Source organism: Mus musculus, chromosome 4, assembly GCF_000001635.26.
Source record: "Mus musculus strain C57BL/6J chromosome 4, GRCm38.p6 C57BL/6J".
NCBI classification, from domain to species: Eukaryota; Metazoa; Chordata; class Mammalia; order Rodentia; family Muridae; genus Mus; species Mus musculus.
Window position 1 is genome coordinate 98,512,643 of NC_000070.6, and position 23,680 is coordinate 98,536,322.

Sequence of the window (23,680 nt, forward strand, 5' to 3'; positions counted from 1 at the left end):
TGGCAGGCCAGCCTAACTGAACAGTGAGCTTCCAGTTCAGTGAGAGACCCTGTCCCAAGACAATAAGGCAGAAAGTAGTAGAGGAAGAGAGCCATGTCTTGTTCTGCCTTCCCATGTGTGCACCCATGCACAATTCTGCGAACACTTGTGTGTATGCACCCCCACCCCCATAGGTGAATTAAAATAAGAGCTTGGCCTAACAAAGGTACACTTTGGAATAAATTAGGGTAATTTGTTTTCTTTAGTGGCGAGGTACACAAAATTAGGTCAGCAGGTAAAGGCACTTGTGAAACCTGATGACCTAAGAAAACCAAGTCCTACAGGTTCCTTCTGACCTACACATGCACTGTGGCATGTGTGCACCACACACACACACACATGCCTGTGCTTATGCAAACTAAAAGTTAGCAAAATCTTTAACCTGAATTTCCCCTTTCATAAAATACAATTAATAATGTCCTTTCTTACTATTTTCAGTGAAAATAGAATGTGTCAATGGATATAAAAGAATTCTCCTGTTTCTAAACTGAGCCTTTCATGTTGTAAGAAGTCTTAGTCATTGTTCAATGGGGCCATTTTGTTTAAATAAATAAATTCCAGAGTACCCCCCCCCCCCCGCCAGAATAGCTTGGGGCACGAAAGGAAAACTTTGCAGTAAGATTAGAAAACCTAAGGGAGTTGTTTTGATAAATTAATGATATTGATAAAGTACCTAGTGTGGTTCATTTGTGTGCTCTCCCCTGAGGATCCACAGGAAGTATAACCTTCCTCTGGGTGGCCCCAGCCCTTCCTTGCTTTCCTTTCAGTGCTTCCTGCCCTCTAGCATTAAGTCTTTGACATGCAAACTTTCATGTCAACCACCTCCTAGCTGGAAGGGCCATTCCTGTAGTGGGCCCCCTTTAACAGTGTGGTGTTGAATAACTGTATCTTGTATCCCCACCTTCTGGATTCCTCAGGCATGATGATTCCAAGTGATCTGCAAGGTCCTGGCGTGCTTGTCGATCTTCCAGCTGTTGCTCAAAGAAGAGAACAGGAAGATTTGCCTCTGTACCGACTCCCCAGCGCCCGCGTTGTCACCAAGCCGTCATCACACATGGGACTGGTGTCTTCACGGCATGCAAATGCTGCATGGTATGGTGTCCTTCCTCCACCTTTTCATTTCTCTTCTTCCTTTAAAAAGCTGTTACTAAGTTATACAAAGTAGTGTATTTACTATTTATCATTAAGTTGTTATATAAAGTAGTATATTTTCTTACATGTATAATTTTGACCTTTATTCTATCTTATACCCATCCCCATCCCCCATGCCAGCATCCCCCTATGTTCCCCAACCACTGTGGTTTGGCTTTTGGGTCTAAAATATATGCAAGTTTAGTGAAACATTTAGAAAATGTAGGATACTACGACTAAAAATGCATTAGACAATTACTATTAAAAGTTTACATTGTACTTAAAATTAGGTCACACATAGAATTTTATATTTTTATTCACAAAATGGGCTGCATACAGTATTTGCTTAGAGAATGGGATGTTAATTTAGAGTTTCTATTAACAGGCAGTAAGTGGACTTAAGGACAAAAGGATGTGTTAGAGAATCTGTAGGGAACGGTGACTAACGACAATTTATAAGACTCATGTTTCTGGAGTAGGAAGCTAGGCAGTAGACCCTGATTCTTTGATAAAGGCCTATAAACAGGTTGGTAAGTTATCAGGTTATCTGGGGACATGTTGAGGATTAAAATAGTCCTAAATCAACAAAGTCCGTGGACTCCGCTGGATCTGGGCATGAGTGTGATCTGGCACGTGTCATTGAGAACGTGGTCAAGTATAGATGAAGCTCCTGGATTTGAAAGATCATCCACAGAAATTCAAGCAGTAAGGAGAATACACGCCTTCCAAGGCCTACCGCAAGTGGTACCCAGGGCCTGACTGGAGAGAGGATGGAGAGGTGGGGAGGACACACAGGAGTAAGGAAGGTGGTGAACTGCAAACCAGGGGAAGCGCTGCCCAACAGCCAGAGATAAGCCAGGATACACATTCTGGAAGCTCCCTAAGGGCAGAGCAGCTTCTTTGGCTGGGTTTTGTTGTTTTGGTGTTGGGTGGAAATCACAAAGAGTGGAAGAGAAAGGTCAGAGTTGGACATGGCAGGAACTGTGTGATGTTGAGAATCCTGCCCGTGTTAAATGGCTGGTACGATGCATATTGCCTAGGTGACTCAAGGTAAGGGGGATACTCGAATGCACACGTACGCATGCATGCATGCCCTTATGGCTCATTATTGATGACTGTCTACATGAGGTGAGGGTAAGTCAGCAACAGTCTCTTGCCCCAGAGACACCTCAGAGTAGAAAGGTTGAGAACAGATTTCACGACTTCTTATGTTGTCCAATCATGTGTCAGCGAAGCACCTTTGGTTTTTTAGTTTGTCTTGTGCTTTAGTGTTGCTAGTTGCATCCGATAGAAATAAACTTGTTTCTCTAAACTGGAATTTGTTAACTGAGGAAATGGAAAAGATCTAAAACACGGGCCACACCCATTGCCCTCTGCCCAAAGCAGAGTGGAAAGATATATAGTCAACACTGTGTCCATAAACTAGAAAAAAATGCATAGAACAGGCTGGTGCAGGCCATGGTGGACGTTTAATCCAGAGGTGGTGAGGATGGAAATGGCAAGATATTGATTGTTGCATGGCCTCAGGAGCCTTGCTGAATTTAATAAAATACTCAAATTGTAGCATTTTCCGTTGTCATTTCAAAATAATGATTGAATGAAATCACAATACACTAAGCAAGGTTTCGAGCCTGAAAATGAACTTGAGGTGAAAGACCTGTGTTTAGTATTAAATAGGAAAGTGAGCAGAAAGCTGAGGGTCTGAGTGAACAGACCCTTCTCATAGCTGTCCGGATGGTGACCTGGTCCAGCCACCATGCACAGTGGGTTGGCAGCTTCTTAACAGCCAGATCCGCCACATGATCTCCACCACTACACCCGTCTTGGGTGTTTACACAAAGGCCTCAAGCCAGCATACCAGAGACTTTTGCACATCCATGTCTACTGCAACACTGCTCCTAGTGACCAAGTGATGGCACCAGCCTTGGTGCCCAACAGCAGAAGTGAGCAAGAAAATTGTGGTGAATATATACAATGGAATTCTTTCCAGCCATGAAGACTAGTGACGTTATGGCATTGGCAGGAAGGAGGCTGCAACTCGAGTTATTGAATGAATCAAGAAGCAAGTAATTGTTAGGAAGGCAATGTATATTTTTTCTTGTATGTGCTTCCTAGATTTTATGAACACACACACACACACACATATATATACATACACATACATATCACTAGAAAGCAGAACTATGATTTGTAGAGTAACAAGTAGTACTAACTAGGGGGTAAGGAAGGGAACCAGATAGCACAATACCTTGTCTATCAAATATATGGAATGAAATCTTTTTAAAAAGAGAAGTGTGCTGACAGGATGGTCTAGCCAGTAAAAGGAATCTGCCACCAAACACGTGAGCTCAGGACCTGGGACCCACATGCTGGAGGGAGAGGCTCAACTCCACAGCTTATCCCCTGACCCTCAGACATGAGCCGTGGCACACACCAGTTCATCTAGACAGCCTCTTCAACAAATGGTACCAGGGAACCAGTATTTATAAGTAACAGAATGAAAGTCAATCCCTCTTCACTTTGCACCAGTATCTATTAATATATCAAGAACCATGATGTAAAGCCAAAAACTCTAAAAGTATTCGATGAAAACATTGGCAGAACTCTACAAGGTGCATTTAAAGACAAGGGCTTTTGAAAAGGACCCCGACAGCGAAGGAAAATGCCAAGTATCAGATGATACTGCATAAAATTAAGAATCTGCTCAGGAAAGGAAGCAAGAAGCAGAGAGAGAAGGCAGCTAGAGGAAGGGAGAGGAGGCAGCTAGAGGAAGGAAACTGTTTGTCCTGGGAATCTAGAATCTATAGTGAACTCCAAAAACTAAAGTCCCCCAAGCCATCTAATCAGTAAATGGGCTAATGGATTGACTATATATTTCTCAATGGAAGAGGCTATTCAATAAGCATTTGAAAATATTCCTCACCACGAAGATTTTGAAGTAAAATTACAGTGAAAGTCTATCTCCTCCCAGTCAGCATGTCTATCATGAAGAAAACCAAAATCCTGGTGAGGATGTGGGAAAAGAGGGAACTTTGTATACTGCGATGGGAATTTAATCCAGTCCAGCTCCTCTGGAAGTCAGTATGGAGGTTCGAGAAACGCCGTGATCAGTAGTAGAGTATGTTGCAGCTAGTGTGAATGTTTTGTGTTCCGAGTGAGCATGCCACAGAGATGTTTGCACAACCATGTTCCCTGCCCCACTCTTCGTGGCAGCTGAGGTATAGAACTAGCCTACGTGTGCAGCACCAGAGGAACTGGCAAGGAAAACTTGACACAAATACACAGTGGATTTTGGTCAGCATAAAGAATGAAATTGTGACATTTGCAGAAAAATGATACACTGGAGACCGTTGTGCTAAGTGAAATAGGCTGGACACAGAAAGATGAATACCGTGTGTATGTGTGTGTGTGTGTGTGTGTGTGTGTGTGTGTGTGTGTGTGTAAGAGAGAGACAGAGACACAGAGAGACAGATCAGTCAGTCCTAGGAGGAGTACTGTGAAGGGAGGTGGAGGAGGTCCAAAGCAAGGGGAAGGGACAGAATGGGGTAAGAGGAAGTATAATGACATGTGACAGTGTCACTATGAAACCCATCACTGTGTATGGTAACTAGAAAATATTAATCAAAACAAACAACTTAAAATGTCCTCAGTGTCTGAAATAGATTTGTGCAAATTTGTATGTCAATATGTACAGCAAAATGATCTGACCTTTGCTGATAGATTCTAACTCAGATTAAGTGGTATATACACTCACCTTGGTAAAGTGGATTTATTTTTTCAATTGTACAATCCTCTGACTTTCTGAAACTTACAGTTCAGAGAACCTTCACAAGCTTCAGACTATTTTCTATGAAATCATCTCATTATAGTGTGTGTCCTCCGACTCCTTGAAGAGTGACAATCGGTGATGAAATGTACTGTGTTCTTGCAGAAGAATCCCTGTGTTACATCCTTAGCAAAGAAAAGCAGTTCTTGTCATGTGTTAGACACCATCTTGCCTCCTCCCTTCTGGGAAGCCGTGTGTCCTTGTTAGCCTCACGAATCAACTTGACACACACAGCCACCAAAGAAGAGGGAAACACAGTTGAGTGACACTGTCCTGTGGCTGTGCCTATGGGCATCTTCATGATTGATAAGCATCTTCATGATCGATAATTGTTGTAGAAGGGCCTAGCTTACTGTGAGCTTTGGCTGTGTAAGAAAAGTCGCTGATCCTGTGCTGTGGAGTGCACTACTTACTGTTTTCCTGTGGTCTATGCTTCAGTCCCTGCGTTGGCTTCCCTAAATGGTGGGACTGTGAGCTCTAAAGTAGAGCCTTTTCTCCCCACAGTGCTTTTGGTCCTGGTGAGGGGTGTAATTCCTATAATGACAGTATAAACGGTTTCCATGGCCTGTTTACACTATCATTATAGGAATTACACCCCTTAACTTAAAAAATCCACCATCAGAGCTAAGAAAACTCCCACAAATACAAGGGATCGGGTTTTTTTCTAATTTAAACAGTGAGAACGAAGAGTTTTCAAATCTGCTTGTTTTAGCTTGCTTTCTGTTGCTGTGATAAACACCATGACCAAAAGCAATCACATTACTGCCCAAAGTAGTTCACACTATCATCCAGCACTTCTTGGTATCCAGTTCAGCAAGTTGATCTAAGTTGAGAGGCAAAAGAAAGCAGTGGGTGAGCTGGTCCGTCAGTGCAAGGTTTAAGAAGCATGCTCTAGGCCAGGCGTAGTCACTCATTCCTGACGTCTCGGTACTTGGACAAACAAGACATGACGGTTGGTGCATCTTCAGTGCCAGCCCGGGTTACACGTGAGATTCTTGATAGAACAATGGAAAAATGTTATGCATGGATGCCGGTGCAGATGTGAAACTGAACACGTTAAAGGCAGTCTTTCTGAAAGAGTCTCCTTTTTAACCACTTGTAATCCTTCTGTGCCATCCTGGAGCTATAGGGTTGGCTGCTGCATTGAGTATTAAAGCAGGAAACGTTCTCTCTGCTCATTTACTGATGGGAATACTGTAAAAGTTTAGAAGTTAATTGTTTACCTTTAGATCATGCAATTTTGATGCTTTCAAGAACTTAAGAATAAGAGTGTTTTATGTTTCTCCTTATAGTGAATTACCGGAGAGAGAGGAAGGTGAAGGAGAGGAGACACCGAACTTCAGCCACTGGGGTCCACCAAGAATGTAAGTAGATGCTGTTCCTGTCCCCAGTGTTCCTTGCTCCTCAACTAATTCAGTGTGCTGGCTAGTCTTGCGGCAGCTTGATGCAAGCTAGAGTCAACTCAAAGGAGGGAACCGCAATTGGGAAAATGCCTCCATATAATTCAGCTGTAAGGCATGTTTTTAAATGAGTGGTTGGGGTGGGTGGGCCCCGCCCACTGTGGGTGCTGCCCTCCCGGTGCGGTAGTCCTTAGTTCTATAAGAAAACAGGCTGAGTAAGCCATGGAGAGCAAGCCAGGAAGCAGCACCCTTCCATAGCCTCTGCATCAGCTCCTGCCTTCATGTTTCTGCCCTGTTTGAGTTCCTGTCCTGATTTCCTTAAATGATCAATAACCCAAATAAACCCTTTCCTTTGCGACTTGCTTTTTGGTCATGGCATTTCATCGCAGCAATAGAAACCCTGATGAAGACACTTAGTCACTGTAATTGAGACGTAAAATAAGTAATCCTCTGTGCCGAGTTTTAGTTCCTTCTTGTCTTGTCTAAAGACTGTTAGCCAATATTAAACTCTTTGATGCTGTTTCAGAGAAGGCAGCTTACAGATGTCGCTGTGAGAGTAGCCACTGAGAGTTGTCATGCTTTGTCCTGCCTTGGTTACAGGTGAGGCAGTGCTGCCATGGATGCTTTACAGCTCCAGGTCCAGACACGAGTGGAGGCTTCTCTCACCACCACCAGCTCCCCCCCTCCCCCCCAAGCTTCCCTCTCCTCTCCCTGGTGACAGAATGCACTTGTGTCTGGTTTGGGCTCACAGAATGAGCTCATCCTAACTTGCTTGTGTTGACACGTACAGGTGCGTGTCAGACCACCCGAGTTTTGTTGATTGTTAAAGTCCTTCAGTAGCTCCTCTCCCTGTTTCTCTACTGTGTTAATTCCAACACCACCATCCCCCCTATCATCACCTTGCACTTCTCTGAGTCTTGTCTTACAGACCCTGAGGACATATTTTCTGAGTAGATTTTAAATTGAATTGACTAGTGGTCATGCTTCTGTAGTTAAAGCAAAATTTGTACAGGAACAAATTTTATTTCATACTCTTTTCTTAAAGTGTCATTGGATAAAAACCAAATATTGTTTAGGCATGTGTATATCAGACACATGCCTATAATCCTAGCATGTGAGAACATGAAACAAGAATTCCAGTTCAAGATCCTCCTAGCTATATAGTGAGAACCTAGCTCAAACAATGACGAATCCGTCAGTAAACAAACAGAACCGATGATATGGAAGTAGAAAGCAGATAAAGGTGGCTTTCTACAAAGAACCTCACACTTACACCTCACTGGGAAAGCAGTACATGCAGTGGCGAGCTTATTTTACTCTGAAAGGCTGAGATGTCATTAAAATGAATATGTTCTTTCTTGAGTCTTTACTTCTTTGTTATTTTCTCAGCCTCTGTGAACGTTATGCATATAAATGAAGTGTCTGCTCATTTCACATTAAGTCTTAGCAAGCTCATCTTCGAATCTCAAAAGTTCTTATTTGAAAGATCTCCCTTTTCAGAATTTCAACTTTTGAATGTCATGAATTTTGATAATATCTTATGATTTTAGAGCTAGCCTCATTTATCCAGCATCTCTAAAGTGCATTAGGAAATTTTCATAAGACATGAGCCACAGGCTGTGCCACAGACCGAGCACTTACAGTGACAGTGCAGCAGATGGAATTACCTTCTGCGTGACTGTGCTTTCTTTCTCTCTGTTACAGAGTTGAAATTTTTAGAGAACCTAATGTGTCTCTTGGCATCAGCATCGTTGGTGGACAAACAGTTATAAAACGCCTCAAGAATGGAGAGGAACTCAAGGGGATATTCATCAAACAAGTGTTAGAGGACAGTCCTGCCGGGAAGACCAATGCGCTGAAAACCGGAGATAAAATTCTTGAGGTGAGTGAGGCTGAAACAATGTTTTACTCAAAACATTTGAGTCAGCAAAAGAATCACTTGGGCCAACTTGATGTTTATTCCAATTGCATGGCATTGGTAGTGTCCATTTGTGACCCCTCAGTTTGTATACCATAACCACACTTCGAGAGCTTCTCTAGCTTCTGAAGGGGAGCAAATGAAAAGATAAGGCAAGAGACCCAGCTGATTGACAGATTTAGGACAGGTGGACACCTACTTCCCTAGAACCTTTAGCAAGTTCTGGGTTTTATGCTTGTAGTTTGTCTACAGAAAGGGGACTTTGAAAGGGACAAACCATGGTTCACATGTTTTCAGTTTTATGAGAGACAGCCTTACTTATTTTTAAGATTTATTCATTACTTATTGTTTTATACATATGTGTGTGTGAGTACTGCATGAATTATGTGTCTCATGTGCATACAGGAGACCGCAGAGGCCAGAAAAAGGCTTTAAATCCTCTGGAACCTTTGAGCTACAGGTGGTTGTGAGCTGCCATGTAGGTGCTAGGAACTGAACCAGGGTCCTTGGCAGGAGCAGCAAATGCTCGTAACTGTTAAGACATCTCTCCAGCTCTGGAGCTAAATTGTAAATGCACATGAAAACAGTAACTGTGCTCAGAGGTCTGAGTGGATATTTGCATTGAGCTTGCTGCATGATTCCAGAGTAGATATCTCTAGTTCCATGTAGCCCAGGTTAGCTTTGAACCTGTTTGTAGCTGAGGCTGGCCGTAAACTCCCATTATCCCCACCTTCCCCTCCTGCCAAAACTACAGGTGTCTCTCTCCATGCCCAGTGTACAATGACCAAATGCAAACAGGTCTTTATTTCTCTGGAATATGTGCAAATGTTATTTGCTTGGGTTTTATGCTAAGTCCATTTTTAAATTTGAAAAGAGCAAACTATTTTCAGGATTGACTGAGCTATTTTATGTCCCTACAAGCCATGAGTAAATGATCCTGTTTGTCCACATTATCAATATAGAGACAGTGTTGTTGGTTTGGCATTCTAACAGGTATGTAGTGGCACCGAGTTGTGCTTTCAGTTTGCTGCTCAGTCCTGCCTTAGCTGGTGTGTGTTTCCATGCACTAACCTCTCTGGTGGATTGGCTGAGCATGCCTCCTATATGCTTTCAGATGGCCTGTTGCTTTTTCTTCTATAATTAGGAAGTTGGGGGCCAGAAAGCTAAATCAGGAGTAAGGACTCCTACTTCTGTTCCACAGGACCTGATATGTCCCCAGCTACTTCATCAGGCTACACACACTGCTCATGGCTCTAGCTGCAGGGAATCCAGTGCCCTCTTGTGATCTCTTGGAATCTCAGCACATATGTGACATGTACATTCGACATGAATGCATCAAACCTTTAAGTAAATAAAATGATTTTCCCCTAGCTGCTCGTTGTTGCAGGCTCACAGTGGGACTGGGAGTTCCCTTTTGCTCTGCGTTGAGTCGGGCGTAATGAGTCATGTGTTTCTGCTTCCTGGGACTCTTGCTCTAAGGTGTTTATTGTTCGTTTTTACTCAAAGTCAGTGATGAGTTCTGTCTGTAGCTTGTAAACAGATGCCTTGAAGCAGTGATGAGAGAGATTTAGATACACGAGAAGAACTCTTTTAAGAAGTTAGAGTTTATTGCTCAGAAGGTTGTCTTTACCATGTGAACAGTAGAGTTCCTGCATTTACGTTCCAAAGCTGAGAAGAACTAGATTTGCTGTCACAGTGTGTCCGGGTTCCATTTGTCTCTGGCTTGCCATCAACCATTCCCATCTTGCAGTAAGGAGCACCAGCGTTCATCCTTCGTCCTCATCTTCATCCTCTTGAAGCAACGCACTCACTGCCCCACTGACTAAAACCCACCCTAGCAGTTAAGGCGTTGCTCTGTTTGGGATTTAAAACCCTGTGCTTTTAGGGACTGTGGCTATGCTACTAAGTTAGGCTCTCTGAGCGTCCAGATCGGGAGCTTTATCTGAAAGTTACAAGCACTTTTAATAAAAGAACTCATGTATGTTTGGACACTCCTTCGCTTGGCACAAATTGTAAAATCGTTTCTGAATTGTGGTAGTAGGTTAAGTAACTCAGTTTACTGGAGATCAGAAAGGTCCGCAGAGGCTCCCCTCCCCGTCTGAGGCATGCTTGTGTTACGTGGAGCCGAGTGCTGTTGCATAGAGACCTTGGGGTGGAGCCTCACCAGCTTCCCGGTTAGGGTCGTTATATGAAAGTGGGACTGGTGTGATGTAACTGTCCTCCTTGCTGTCCCTCCCCAGCTGGAAGCATTATGTTAACCACGCTGTCCCTGAAACAGAGGAACGTTTCATACATAGCTGCTCTCATTCCCTGGCTGCCGTCTAATGCATTAGTTCCTGGCTTTTCTCACACATAGGATGATGCACAGGAACCTGAGCTAGCTCTGTCCACAATTTGGTGCCTTTCTAATCAGAACGCTGCTTGTGTGGTTTAGGTGTCTGGTGTAGACCTGCAGAATGCCTCCCATGCAGAAGCCGTGGAGGCAATCAAGAGTGCGGGAAACCCTGTGGTATTCGTGGTACAGAGCCTGTCATCCACCCCAAGGGTAAGTTCTACATCTTACTTCAACACGAATACTCTGTTCACCTCGGCTAACCGTGTCTCCCAGTCTTCCCACGTTTTCACTGTTGCTTGGTTTTACTTGTAGAACATATTAATTAGCTCCGTACAGATTTAGCCTTTCCCAACAATCTCTGTTTTCTTCAGCCCAATTTTGATATGCTGACCAAAATTGAGTCATGACCCTGTACATTGGTCTGAGAATCACAGTGTCCTGTTTGTTTCCTCCCTGCCTGCTTTTTACTTCTGCTAACACGGTGACACATTTCTTCACTTTTCTCAGTCAGTTACTTCAAAGCTTAAGAAGGTGAGGAATAAAAGCCTTGTGGAGAAGCCAGCGGGTTTTGGGCATGTTTGAATCATGTAAATACAGATACATTGTCAGTGTGATTCTGTTGTGCGGTAGGTTGTGTGTATCTCAGTAGCCTTAGACCCTAGAAATGGAAGTGATACGTGCTCCTGAACAGTAGAACTGCGTAATCAACAGGATTCCTTGTGCCTCAGTACTGCAATGTAGTCAGTCCTTCAGGGAATACAGGAGATAATACTCGTGTGGAAAACAGCAAGTGAGTCACAGGATGCTCCAACAATGCAGCTCTGACGCTGGGCTTTGCATGCAGGAGAGCACTTTCTGCATGCTGGGCTGCAGCCATGGCCACAGTGGGCAGCTCTGTGGCTTTGCCATGCTCCACTACTCTGCCTTTCCTTCTTCTCACCTGAGCAAGACTGAGAGAGTGAACTGCATAACATCCTCTCAGACTCATGATTTGAGATTCAGTTAGGCCCTTTGGGGTCCACCTTTTAACTGTATTTTATAGTACGGAGAGTGTGCTTGTGGCTTTGCTTTTATTTCTAGAACTGCATTCAGTAGGAAATTTACCTAGACTGTTGTTTGCCAAATGGCACTTCCAAAGAAACAACTGTGAGGGAAAATGAGTCAACAGGATATGCATACGCCCTGCCACCAGCTTTAAGTGCCCTGTTGAAAATATTTATAACATTTGATTGTGTTATAGATTCACCTAAAAATATTGAGCCTCTAGTAGCTTTTACTAGTGAGCTGAGTTACAAGGCTTTTCATGGATGACATAAACACAGCCGTAAAAGCAGGAGCACCTCCTCAGCATCCTCCCAGGCTGATGCTCACATCACTTGGTCCAAAGAGTAAAGCAGGCTGCCAAACTCCCGCCTCTGGCCTGCAGGCACGGGTGTGTGCTGACCAGTGGTGTCTGTCACCAGGCTTGCGTGTTCCATTTATAACGTGAATATATAACAGAATACCTCCCAAGCCGATGACAAATCAAGTTTCATGCCTTTGCTAAAGGGGTTTGGATTAATTACTTGTCCCACAATGTTATTAGACGCGTTCTCACGACCGGCCAGGAAGAACACCACAGACCAGAATCTTCTGCGGCAAAGCTTTATTTCTTACATCTTCAGGAGCAAGCGTGTAAGAAGCAAGAGAGCAAGAAGCAAGAGAGCGAAAACGAAACCCCGTCCCTCTTAAGGAGCATTCTCCTTCGCCTCGGACGTGTCACTCCCTGATTGGCTGCAGCCCATCGGCCGAGTTGACGTCACGGGGAAGGCAGAGCACAAGTAGTCATAAGATACCCTTGGCACATGCGCAGATTATTTGTTTACCACTTAGAACACAGCTGTCAGCGCCATCTTGTAACGGCGAATGTGGGCGCGGCTCCCAACATCTCCCCCTATCCTTTTAATAAGAGCAAATAGGCCACCCATATTAATGAGAGTGGAGATAGAGGTCAAATCCCCAGTGTGTAGGTAAAGGAGCCATGTACAGGATTAGCTCTTAGGCTTACAGGCTTTTACCCAGAGCAACCCTGACCTGCTCCCGTGTCGTTTTGCCTGGGGGAAGGGAACTAGGACACTGAACCTTCTTGAAAGATGACATGTCTCCCTAGAATAGGCTCATATATGCCGCAGAGCCTTTCCATTGCAGTGCTTAGCCTTGCAACTCTCTCGGGCTGCTGAAGCACACTCACTCTATCCCGTGCAATGAGTCTAGCCTCATGGGATATAAGAGCTGAGTGGCCAGCGACCTATTGCCTAAGCATAGATATATCAGGGGAAGCTCCATGTTCTAGTCCTGCAAGCGCCTGGGCAATAACCACCTTGTCTCTCCTAGTTTAGGCCTTAAGCTTACAGACCAATCAAAGAAGCAACACTAATCCACAGCAAAGTGTATCTCCAAATAATATTAATCCCACCCATTTTTTAAAGAAAGAAAATGCTGAGGAGATCCAATTGGGTAATCCTTTGGTCAGGGACAGGTCCAAGCGCGTGGAGTTGACCTGAAGTCTCAATTCCCGAAGGATCTGTTCAAATTCAGCCATCCAATTCTGTAACATATACTGAAAAAGACTTTTTGACAAATTAGCTGTCCTAGTAAATTTAACATACTGAATGGAAATAACACACAATCCCGGAAACTTTTGTTTACATCCCTGCTGAGTTATTTGTCATAATACATCTAGTTGTATCTGGACAAGATCTATGAGTTGATTAACCAGCATGAGACCTCTCTGTATCTTGACATTAGCTGAGGCCTGTTCATCTATGACTGTAGTCACTGAGGCTGACAAAGTGTTAATGGTGTCAGTCGTCTGGACCTGTCCAGACAGAGCCAAGGCTGTCTGAATTAAGGCCAAACCCAGTTCCTAGTTAGTGGTAAAAAAGCAGGAGAATACTTGAGCATTATACATCACCGTCATTGGGAGTGGAAATGTCGACATTATCCCCCAACGCTGCTCTCTCTTTATTATTGACGCCCTGGACATCACCAAGACGAGGGACATTAGTATTCCCTTGGTCAGTCTGGATTTTTCGGGTGAGTCTTTCTGGTACCCAAAATGGGTTGTCTTCATTCTGTGGGAAAACACAGATAGCTCCCCTGGATCTTATCAAGATAGGATCCGGGCCATACCATTTATTATCAAGGACATTTTTCCATTTAACCATCTCATTGGGCCTATCTGGCTCTGAACAATGACGTTCAGCCGCAGTATGGCCATGAGCATCAATATTTAAAAAATTGAGTGTAAAGAGTGCCATAGACACAGACACTCTTGGTGCTCGGGGTACAGTCTCCTCAAAAGTTCCCCTCTTCTGTTTTATAAGATAGGCTTTGAGGGTGCGATGCGCACGCTCAACAATACCCTGTCCTTGAGGGTTGTATGGAAGTCCAGTCAGGTGGGTCACGTCCATCTGACGGCAGAACTGTTGGAATTTTTGAGACGTATAAGCTGGTCCATTATCAGTCTTAAGGAGTCTGGGTTTCCCCCAAGCACTCCATGCCTCAAGACAATGTTGAATCACATGTGAGGCTTTTTCTCCGGTTAACGGAGAGGCAAACATGATGCCAGAACATGTGTCAATGGACACATGGAGATATTGAAGTTTTCCAAAGGAAGAAACATATGTAACATCCATTTGCCAGACCTGTAGAGGTCGAATACCGCGTGGGTTAATTCCCACATGAGGAACTGGCAAGAACTCACAGCAGCTTTGACATTGAGTAACAATGTCACGGGCTTCTTTTCTTGTCAAGGAGAAACGACTGCGTAATGTTTCAGCCGTCACATGAAAATTGTTATGAAAATTTCTTGCAGCCTCTACCGGGGATGATAGGGCAGCAGCCACCACTTTAGTGGCCTTATCTGCCAAATCATTTCCCAGAGCCATGGGGCCAGGTAGGCCTGAATGGGCTCTAACATGAGTAATATAAACAGGAGATCTTCTAGATAACAAAACTAATTGTATCTGCTGAAAAATATTGGCAACTCTACTGGAAGGCTTAATCACTCCAGCCACTTCTAAAAGATTTACTGCATTTACCACATAACAGGAATCTGACACAATATTAAGGGGTTCTAAAAAGGTTTTTAAAACTTCTAAGACCACTAAACATTCTACCACTTGAGGTGAATTTTCATTATATTGTTTGGATACCACTTTACCATTAGCCACATAGGCACCTATGCCAGTTTTTGATCCATCAGTATATACCACAATCCCATTTTTAAGTGGGTTTCTTACTGTTATTTGTGGAAACACAACAGATTGATTTTGGGCAAACTGTAAGATTGGATGTTTTGGATAATGGTTATCTATTTTTCCTGAAAAGGAGGTAACTAAAACTGCCCAATCATTAGATGCGGCTGCCAAGGTTTGAACCTGTGCAGCAGTATAAGGTACAATTAAAAGATATGGACTTTGCCCAAAGTGGGTGATTGCTGCTTTTAGGCCTTTAAGGGCAAGCTGTGCAATTGCATCAGGATACCAATCTATTATTTTAGCTGGGGATACGTTTGGATGGATCCACAACAATGGCCCATTCTGCCACAAAACTGCAGTTGGCAATTGTGCTGTCTTAAAGACACACAAACTGAAAGGTTGCGAATCCTCAATACGTTGTAATTGTGCATTCTGTAAGGCCTTTTCCACTTTTTGTAAGGCCTGGTTAGCAGCTAGAGTAAGAGTCCTAGGGGAGGAGATATGAGGATCTCCTTCTAAAATACTAAACAAAGGCCTTAACTCAGCGGAAGGAATCTTTAAAAAAGGTCTAAGCCAATTAATATCTCCCAACAGCTTCTGAAAATCATTTAAGGTATGGAGGTGATCTCTTCTTATCTCTACCTTTTGGGGCACAATCTTATCTGGGGACACCACAGAGCCCAAGAATTGTCCTGTATCAGAAATTTGGACCTTTTCTGTGGCTATCTGTAAACCCCACTGACTTAAAGTTTTAAGTAGAAAAGGATATGCCTTTTGTAGCATGGTAAGGTCTTTATGGCACAGGAGGATGTCATCCATGTAAAGGAGCAAAATTAAAGAGGGGAATTGTTCCCTCACTGGCAAAAGAGCTTCTTGTACATAAAGTTGACACATAGTAGGACTATTGGACATTCCCTGTGGTAAGACCTTCCATTGATACCTCTTATCAGGTTCCATGTGATTAATAGAGGGGATGGTAAAGGCAAATCTGGGCCTATCCCTTGGACACAAAGGTATAGAAAAGAAACAATCTTTAATATCTATAATAATTAAATTCCAGCCACGTGGTAAGGCGGAAAGTACAGGGAGACCCCTCTGTACTGGGCCAAATAAGTTCATTTGCTCATTAATGGCTCTGAGGTCATGGAGCAGTCTCCACTTTCCTGACTTTTTCTTAATTACAAAAATTGGAGTATTCCAAGGTGAGGTAGAGGGTTCAATATGGCCTAATTTTAATTGTTCCTCTACCAGTTGAATCACAGCTTCTAGTTTTTCAGAGGATAGGTGCCATTGAGGAACCCACACTGGGTCCCCTGTTTTCCATGGTATGGGTCGTGCTGCCCCAATGGCCGCTAAGGAAAACCCAGACCCTGTCTGTCTTGGTTTCCATTAGGTGAGATGGGCTCTATCCTTCCCTGTTCTTGATGTCCTAACCCTTTTCCTTTTTTATAACCCATCTTTGCCATGATATTTTTTGCTTTAGCTGAATACCCTCCTGATGGGGCGTTTTCATTGGACAAAATAAGGCCCAAATGCTGCATAATATCCCTTCCCCAGAGGTTAACCGGGAGTGGGAGCACATAAGGTATGAATTTCCCTTGCTGCCCTTCAGAGGATTCCCACGTCAAGGCAACGGAGCTTATAGTGGGACATGATTGATAACCTAGGCCCTGTAATGAATGAGATGACTCTGTGGTGGGCCATGCTTTGGGCCACCAATGTGTAGAAATTATACTTTTATCTGCTCCGGTATCAAGGATGCCTTCAAACTCTTTTCCATTAATCTTAAGGCGGAGCTTAGGTCTATCATTTAAAGATACAACCAAATAGGCAGAATCATTTCCTGAGGAGCCCATTTTCTTTATCTCAGGTCCTGCAGATTTCTCCCTGGTATTATCAGGGAGGAGCAGCAGCTGAGCTATCCTATCTCCTTTACTAATAGAAAAAACGCCCTTAGGGCTTGAGCACAGGACCTGTATTTCAGGGGAATGTTGACAATCCATAACTCCAGGGTGGACTACTAAGCCCTGCAAGGTGAGTGAACCTCGGCCGAGAATAAGGCCCATGGTTCCCGGGGGCAAGGATGGTATAGGCTCCACCGGCACCGGCTGAATACTCATTTGAGGCATTAGTAGGAAGTCGGAGGCGGCACGCAGGTCCACCCTTGTGGGTCTTCCTGGGTCGCCTCTCTGACTGCTTCCTGGGTCCTGACAAACCGGTTCCCATATCTTTGAGGGCCCTGGGACCGAGGGCCCGATGACCCGTTTTTTGGCACATCAGTTGATTGACTATCAGGTGGGGGAAGGACTCTGCCCTTTATATCCCTCACAGAGCGACACTGGTCAGCTCTATGATAACCCTTGCCACACTTAGAGCAAAGAGTGAGAGTCCCTCCCTGTTTATCTGGAGCTCTGCAATCTTTCTTAAAATGCCCAGGCTTTCCGCAATTAAAACATGTCCTCTGATCATTTCTGCCCATGGAGCGGTTCTGAGATTGGAGGATGGCGGCCGCTAAGCCTGCATTGGTGAGAGGTCCCCCAAGCTCTCGACAGACCCTGAGCCAGTCTTGTAAGCCTTTGTTCTTTCTTGGGGCTATGGCCGCTCGGCACTCCTTTGTGGCTTGCTCATAGATTAGCTGTTCTATCAGAGGCGCAGCTTGCTCTGACTCTCCAAAAATACGCTCTGCTGCCTCTGTCATTCTGGCCACAAAATCTGAGAAGGATTCCTGAGGTCCCTGGATTATCTTTGTTAACTGACCAGTGGTTTCACCTGCTCGAGAGAGCGCCTTCCAGGCCCTAATAGCCGTGGAAGAAACTTGGGCATAAGCTCCCCAATGGTAGTTTGTCTGATCAGCAGAATAAGCTCCCTGACCCGTTAACAAGTCAAAAGTCCAATCTCTCTGCTCTGGAGTCAAAGCAGCTGCGTTTGCTCGGGCCTGCGCTTGTGCAGCTTCGTGCCAAAGCGCTCTCCATTCCATATATTTGCCCATACTAGGGAGAGCGGCTTTTACAACCGTTTGCCAGTCGGCAGGAGTTAGTGCCATGCCAGCGAGCCTGTCTAACTGCACCAAGGTAAAATTAGCATTGGTTCCGTATTTACGAACCGACTCGGCAATTTCCTTAATTCGTAAGTATTCTACCGGAGCGTGGACACGCCCACCCTCGGCTCCTTCAAAGACCGGAAATGCCTGTTGTATTTTCCTTTGTTCCTCTCTGGGAATGAATGAGTCTGCGCACTGCCTCTCTGCGCACTGCCTCTCTGCGCATTGCTGACGCACTACGCAGGGCGGGGACTCCGCATAGGGCGGACCTTGAAGCCGACTGCCCTGAGGCCAATCAGCAAACTGGCCTTCGCCAGCCGCTTTTGGCTTTTTTCTTGACCAATTAGCTGGCTGGTAATGGGCTGCTTCTTCCTCCCAGTCTGTTTCCTCAGAGGAGGATTCTTCACCTGCTTCAGAGCTACTAAGAGCTGGCTCCCCGAGCCCATCCAGCGATGAGCACAGGCTCCTTTTCCTAGAGACCTCCGCTAATTGATCTTTCTTCTTTTCCCTTTTTCCTCTTTTTCTTCTAATCTCTCTCCAGGTATTCCTACCTAACCTTAACTTTTCCTCGGGTTCAAGACCCTTGGAAAGGCCTGTATACTTATTTTGTGTACCATATTTTCTCTTTGCTCCTACTCTCTCTCCCCGCTTTACTTCTGATAGCTTGTCCTGAATTTCCTCTAGAATCCTCCCTGCCTTAACCACTTGATAACATGTGAAAAGGAACAAAAGGGCTTCTAACACTAGAAAAAATTCAAGGCCAAACATAACTTGTAAAGCCATTTCCCACTTTACTTCTGATAGACTGTCTTGAATTTCCTTAGAAAGTTCAAGATCGGACTTACCTCGTAAAGCTGTACTCACTGGTACTCTCGTTCCCCAGCTGAAAAGTTCTGAATTCATACAGTTGAATCCTTCTTAACAGTCTGCTTTACGGGAACCTTTATTACCGCGACCCGCAGTTCTGGTTCTGGAATGAGGGATCTTCCCTGCGCCAGTCCCGAGTTTTTCTCGTCCCGGAATTCGGCACCAATTGTTATTAGACGCGTTCTCACGACCGGCCAGGAAGAACACCACAGACCAGAATCTTCTGCGGCAAAGCTTTATTTCTTACATCTTCAGGAGCAAGCGTGTAAGAAGCAAGAGAGCAAGAAGCAAGAGAGCGAAAACGAAACCCCGTCCCTCTTAAGGAGCATTCTCCTTCGCCTCGGACGTGTCACTCCCTGATTGGCTGCAGCCCATCGGCCGAGTTGACGTCACGGGGAAGGCAGAGCACAAGTAGTCATAAGATACCCTTGGCACATGCGCAGATTATTTGTTTACCACTTAGAACACAGCTGTCAGCGCCATCTTGTAACGGCGAATGTGGGCGCGGCTCCCAACACCACAAGTCCTCGGGCCAGATGCAGACAGTGCCTTCATGTTTCTCTAGTTTGCAGTAGTAGCCTTAGAACATCGGGCTTCATGCATGACAGGCACTGTACCCCTGAGCTGCACCCCTCCCCTTCCAAATTTAATTGTATTAAAGTAATTCCCAGTGACCCTTCATCCTCAGCCCCTATTTTATTTGGAAAAAAAATCTTACTGAGTTGTCCAGACTGGGTTCCAATTCCTGATCCTCTTTCCTTCCAAGTAGCTACAACTGCAAGTGTGGGCCACCTTGCCCAGCCATCTTAAACATTTAGACCAGTTTACATTAAATTTTAAACTTTCTTCAAAACCCTGAAAGAAGTTCTAATCTACTGTTGTGCCCCTCCAAAGACTAACGTGTGAAAGTGTTTTCATGCTGGAAAATGTCCCATCAGCATCGTCAGCCACCCGATGGTTCAGGTGCCACGTCAGAACAGACCCCTTTCTGAACTTGTGAATCTTGTGAACAGCACTTGCCTTACTTAGCAGCTATTCATTTGCCAGCAGAGCCTATGGTTCATACTGCAGTTCTCTTCAGAAAGTTTCTATGCCAAGTCATTCATATACATACATACATACACACATACATACATATATATATATATATATATATTAGCATAAGTACTTTTGATGGTAGCATCATGTGTATTTTTTATATCCCCTACCACTGCTTCCAGTAAAAACAAAACCCTTTCGAAAGGTACCCACCTCCTCAGCTATCCCTTAAGCGTCAGTAAGAATTAAAATTGAACGTCATTTTTCTCTAAGCACTTAGTGAATACAGCTATGTACTAGACCTATTTAATAACCCCACCCCCACCCCCACCCCACCGCCAGAAGCAGTGTAGAGTGCTGTTTCCTTTTTCCAGTGCCGGGGCCATACTTCCTTATCACATGGCTTTACAATAGCGCCCGTCCTTTCCTACATGTACATTCTCCGTGTTAACCATATACATTCATTTCACACTGTTACATGAAATGCATGGTCTTCTTTTTTCGTATAAGGGGTAACGCTTTTGTGAGCAGTTTAGCTCTGCTTTTCCAGGAGTTAAAATATACAGAAATACATCTTTGCTATTTGGAATGTCTCATGAGAGACAACTGATGTTGCCTGTCTCTCAACTTCTGCCTGCCTTTTACCTCTGCCTGGTTTTGTCTTCGGAGGAAGCAGAGCCCAGATTGTCTTGGTTGTATTCTGACAAGAATCACCTGCCTGTAGGCTACCACGTTGAACTCCCGCAGATCCTTAATGTAAGTTGAGTAAGGCAGAAGGACAGAGCACAGTGCTCATCAGAGAAGCTCTGCCTGTATGTTAAGAAGTTTTCGCTGGAGCTGGAGAGATGGCTCATCTTTAGAGCATTTGCTGGTCTTGCAGATTTTATGCCATAATTATTTGTGTTAGCAATTTGAATAATCTCAAAACAATTACTAGTAGTTATTCAGTCTCCAGGACTAGGAAAAACATGACTGTAAATACTCCATTTTCCTGAGATGTTTCATAGATAACATTACAAAGAGACATTATTTGACAAGTAGCAGCCACAAGCCAGAAGCAACTACAGCAGAGGGAGAGCCAGGGGGACAAGCCAACTCCTGGGCATACCTTTAGCTGAACATGATAGCTCACCAACACACTGAAGGCCAGCCTGGATTACATAGAGTCCAAGAAGCCCTAGAGTAATGAGTGAATTCCTGAATTTCTGTCTCAAAAAGCCATAAACCAAACAAAACTTAAAATCTGTGCTATTAGCATCAATAAGAATTAGAATTGCTTTTATAAATTTAATGGGGCTGGGGAGATGGCTCAGTGGTTAAGAGCACTGGCTGGTCTTAGAGAGCACCCAGGTTCAGCTGCCTGTTAACTGTGATTCCAGGGGATCTGATGATGACCTCTTCTGACCTCCATAGGAAGTAGGCACACATATAGGGAACAAATATACATGCAGGCAAAACACCCATACAACATAAATAAATATTAAAATTATGAACTTGAACATCCATGTATAAATACTTACTGAATGCAACTAGGTATCAGACCCTGTCTATGTATCACAGAAATTACAAAAAACAAAACAAAACAAAAAAAAAAATCACTCAATTCCTTCTTTCATTTAGATAGAAGAAATAAATTTATAATTTATCCTTCTGCTAACAGTAATAGCGAGATAATTAACAAGTCTATGAAATCTGCTAAATAACAGATTTCAGCTGAGAGTTTATACTCCTGTTGAGGTTTGGTTTGTTGCTATGTACTGTAATGCTGAATTCTATACCCAAAGGTCTAGGCCTGGTAGTGACTTCTCATGCTTACAAACTTTGGTTGTATAAATCTTGTTCCTTGGTTTAAAACTATTGGTTAAATAAAATTGACTACAGCCAATTCCTGGAGGGATTACAGGTAGGTAGGTTTGGAGTGGCCTGGTTGGAGGAGTAGAGATGGGGGTTGGGGGGTGGGGGAAAGAAGGAGGAAGCCACCTTGAGGGAGAGGAACCGTGATCACTTGGCCAGGAGAAACAGCAACTATCTGGGGTACACTGCTGGGGAGGTAGCCAGGCTGCCTTTAGAAGAGTAGATTAGGGGTGACCCCTCAGCAATTGTCAAAGCCAAATAAAATAACCATAGTCTGAGTCTCTTTTTTTGTAAGCTCATCAGTGGTGAGCTTATATTGTTTGTACTGCAAAGTTTAAATGAATGAGGGTTGCTGTATTCTAGCATTTAACTGGTTACCCCTGAACTTCCTTTGCAGATGAGATATTTAAGTGACAGTAGTCTAACTTCGTAGTGCTCTCTGTCTTTACCTTACACACAAATCTTTAATTTCTTTGTTCCTGTGGCATACATGATTTTATAATGCATATCTTCTTTTCTTTACCTACTTTTTCTTATTGCCTGGAATTGAGTTTCTCATATGTTTATTTACCTTGAGATGAAGTCATTAGGTTCATTAAGTCTTTACTATCTAAAACCACAGAAATAAAGGCTGTAGCCTGCTCAGTGCCAAACCTGGCACAAGCAGAGGCTCAGACAAATGGGCAGAAAGGAATGTAGTAAATTTGCAGTGCAGGGCACCCTGAGAAGATGATGAGTTTGAGGCTGGCCTAAACTACCTAGCAACTACTAGACCTACCTGAGCCACAGAGTGAGAAAAGTCACCTATACCACACTAACAAAAATCAGGAAGGTGTTAGAGGGATGGGTTTCCTCCCTCTCCCTCTGTCCCTAGACATGGTCTTAGTATGTAGCTCTAGTTGGCCTGGACCTTGCTGTGTAGACCAGGCTAGCCTCAAACTCACTTAGTTCCTCCTGCCTCCACCTTTGGAGTACTGGATTAAAGGCATTTACCACCTTTTGAGACACTAGGTCACCCAAGCTGGCCTTGAGCTCACTGTGTAGTCCAGGCTTCTGATTCTCCTGCCTCATTCTCACTAGGGCTATGATTGTGGGTGAGCGCCATTGCCCAAGAGTTTAGGAAAAGACTTTTGGACATTACTCATTTGCCTTTCTTCCCCTCCCTTTCTTTGGTGTAGGTCATCCCAACTGTGAATAACAAAGGCAAAACACCTGCCCCGAACCAGGATCAAAACACTCAAGAAAGGAAAGCTAAGGTGAGCCAAGCCTTGCCAGCCTCTGGGGGAGGCTTTGTTTTCTGTTTACACAGCTAAGTAGTGGGTGAGAGTGCTGAGGTGGCCTGTGGGTTTCCAAGGGTGTGAGCTTGGTTCTTGACAGGATGAGGCATGAGCCAGATGAAGGTGACCTGTGAAGCACAGTCAGCCAAGGACATCTGCAGCTCTCTTTCTGGTTGGCTCTGCTGGCTGGTCGGCTGGCCACGCCCAGAGCATGCTGCTCATCATAGCTGGAAGTTTTCCTGTATACGTTGCTTTTCCCCTAGAAGATCCACATCAAAATTTACCTCTACAGGGAAAAAGTTGTTTTCATCATCAGTCAGAAGTAATCACCCACTTTGTTTCCCTGCATCTGTTTTCATAGAATTTATTGACCTAAAAATTTCTTAAGATATTGTATTTGGTAGGATGCTTCTTCATTGTTTACTGAATCAAAGAAATTGGCTTATTATTTTAAAACAGGATCTATAGTACAAGCCTGTGCTGGCTGGAGTTGTAGTGGGAGGTTGACTTCTGAGCCGGTTCTTCATCGGCCCATCTATCCCAGCATGCTCTGCTCCGCAGTTACTGATGCCTGGTACTCCTTGTTGTGTTCTGGTGGAGTAGGGTTTGGTATTTTCTTATTTCTTCCTCTAAAGGCTTGCACAGTTGTGTCCATTTATTTCTATGTAAGTTTAGAATCAACTTGTCAATTTCCACACATTACTTTCACGAAGC

At 44.1% G+C, this 23,680-nt stretch overlaps 1 protein-coding gene across 10 annotated transcripts in view; it reads left to right on the forward strand.

The window, feature by feature from the left end:
- The window catches only part of Patj (PATJ, crumbs cell polarity complex component), a 324,044-nt gene that overhangs the window by 117,083 nt on the left and 183,281 nt on the right, over window positions 1–23,680 (forward strand). For all 10 annotated transcript variants that reach the window (XM_006502706.3, XM_006502704.3, XM_006502705.3 and 7 more), the window contains 5 exons: window positions 957–1,131; window positions 6,289–6,360; window positions 8,101–8,278; window positions 10,749–10,859; window positions 22,868–22,945. In XM_006502706.3, coding sequence (XP_006502769.1) covers window positions 957–1,131; window positions 6,289–6,360; window positions 8,101–8,278; window positions 10,749–10,859; window positions 22,868–22,945 — 614 coding nt within the window. The remainder of the gene's footprint in view (window positions 1–956; window positions 1,132–6,288; window positions 6,361–8,100; window positions 8,279–10,748; window positions 10,860–22,867; window positions 22,946–23,680) is intronic.